Raw genomic sequence first — 722 nt, 5'->3', positions numbered from 1 at the left:
CCCCGCCCCCCCCCGGGGGCACCCCGCTCAGAGCCACCCCATCAACAAGGGCTGGGGAGGGGGGGGACACCCCCTTCGGCACGGCCACCCTGGGGGAGGGGGGGGGGTGCTGGGGGGGGTGCCAGGCGCTAATTAGTGCTGGGGTTAATTAATGGTCATTCTGCTTGTAGCTTTTTCAGTGTGTGTTTGGTTACTGTCTCTGGGAACCGTGTTTGAACAGATGGCTCTGTGTTACCGGGAGTGTGTGTACTTCTGTAGTCTAGTTAGGTGCTCTGCCAGAAAACCACCACTATACATACCTATAAATATATACATATATAGTCTATTTTAAGTTAAAAACCAATGAGACGAAGAGGCGGCGCGGACCTTGGCCCCCCCCCCGTCCCGCCAGGGTCACCTCCTGCCCTGTCCCCACCTGAAAGCTTCTCTCTGCTTATTCAAAGGCATTGGGTTTTTAATTGTTTTTCTTTAATTTATTTTTAATTTCTTTGGGTTTTAATTTTTTTTTTTTTGTACAGAAGAGTTGGAAAACTTCAAAAACCAACAAAAAGACAATTTGTAAGATATCGTGCGTGTGACTCCTTGTAAAATATTTTCAAATGGTTTATTACAGAGACTCAGTTATTAAATAATGTTCATATTTTCACTTCACAGGCGGTGGCTGCGTCATTGCGCGGGTACGTGGGCCGGGCTGGGGGGAACGCAGAGCCGGGGAGGGGGGT

General features: G+C 49.3%; 1 protein-coding gene across 1 annotated transcript in view; it reads left to right on the top strand.

Annotated features, from left to right (window-relative positions):
• Positions 1-722, top strand: part of CACNA2D2 (calcium channel, voltage-dependent, alpha 2/delta subunit 2) — a 207,649-nt gene that overhangs the window by 204,332 nt on the left and 2,595 nt on the right. Inside the window, exon 34 of the mRNA XM_009891300.1 lies at positions 655-677. Within this exon, the coding sequence (XP_009889602.1) occupies positions 655-677 (23 nt within the window). The remainder of the gene's footprint in view (positions 1-654; positions 678-722) is intronic.

Source organism: Charadrius vociferus, unplaced genomic scaffold, assembly GCF_000708025.1.
Source record: "Charadrius vociferus isolate BGI_N301 unplaced genomic scaffold, ASM70802v2 scaffold758, whole genome shotgun sequence".
NCBI classification, from domain to species: Eukaryota; Metazoa; Chordata; class Aves; order Charadriiformes; family Charadriidae; genus Charadrius; species Charadrius vociferus.
Note: the sequence above shows the minus strand (reverse complement) of the source record. Positions and strands in the feature narration are given on the sequence as shown.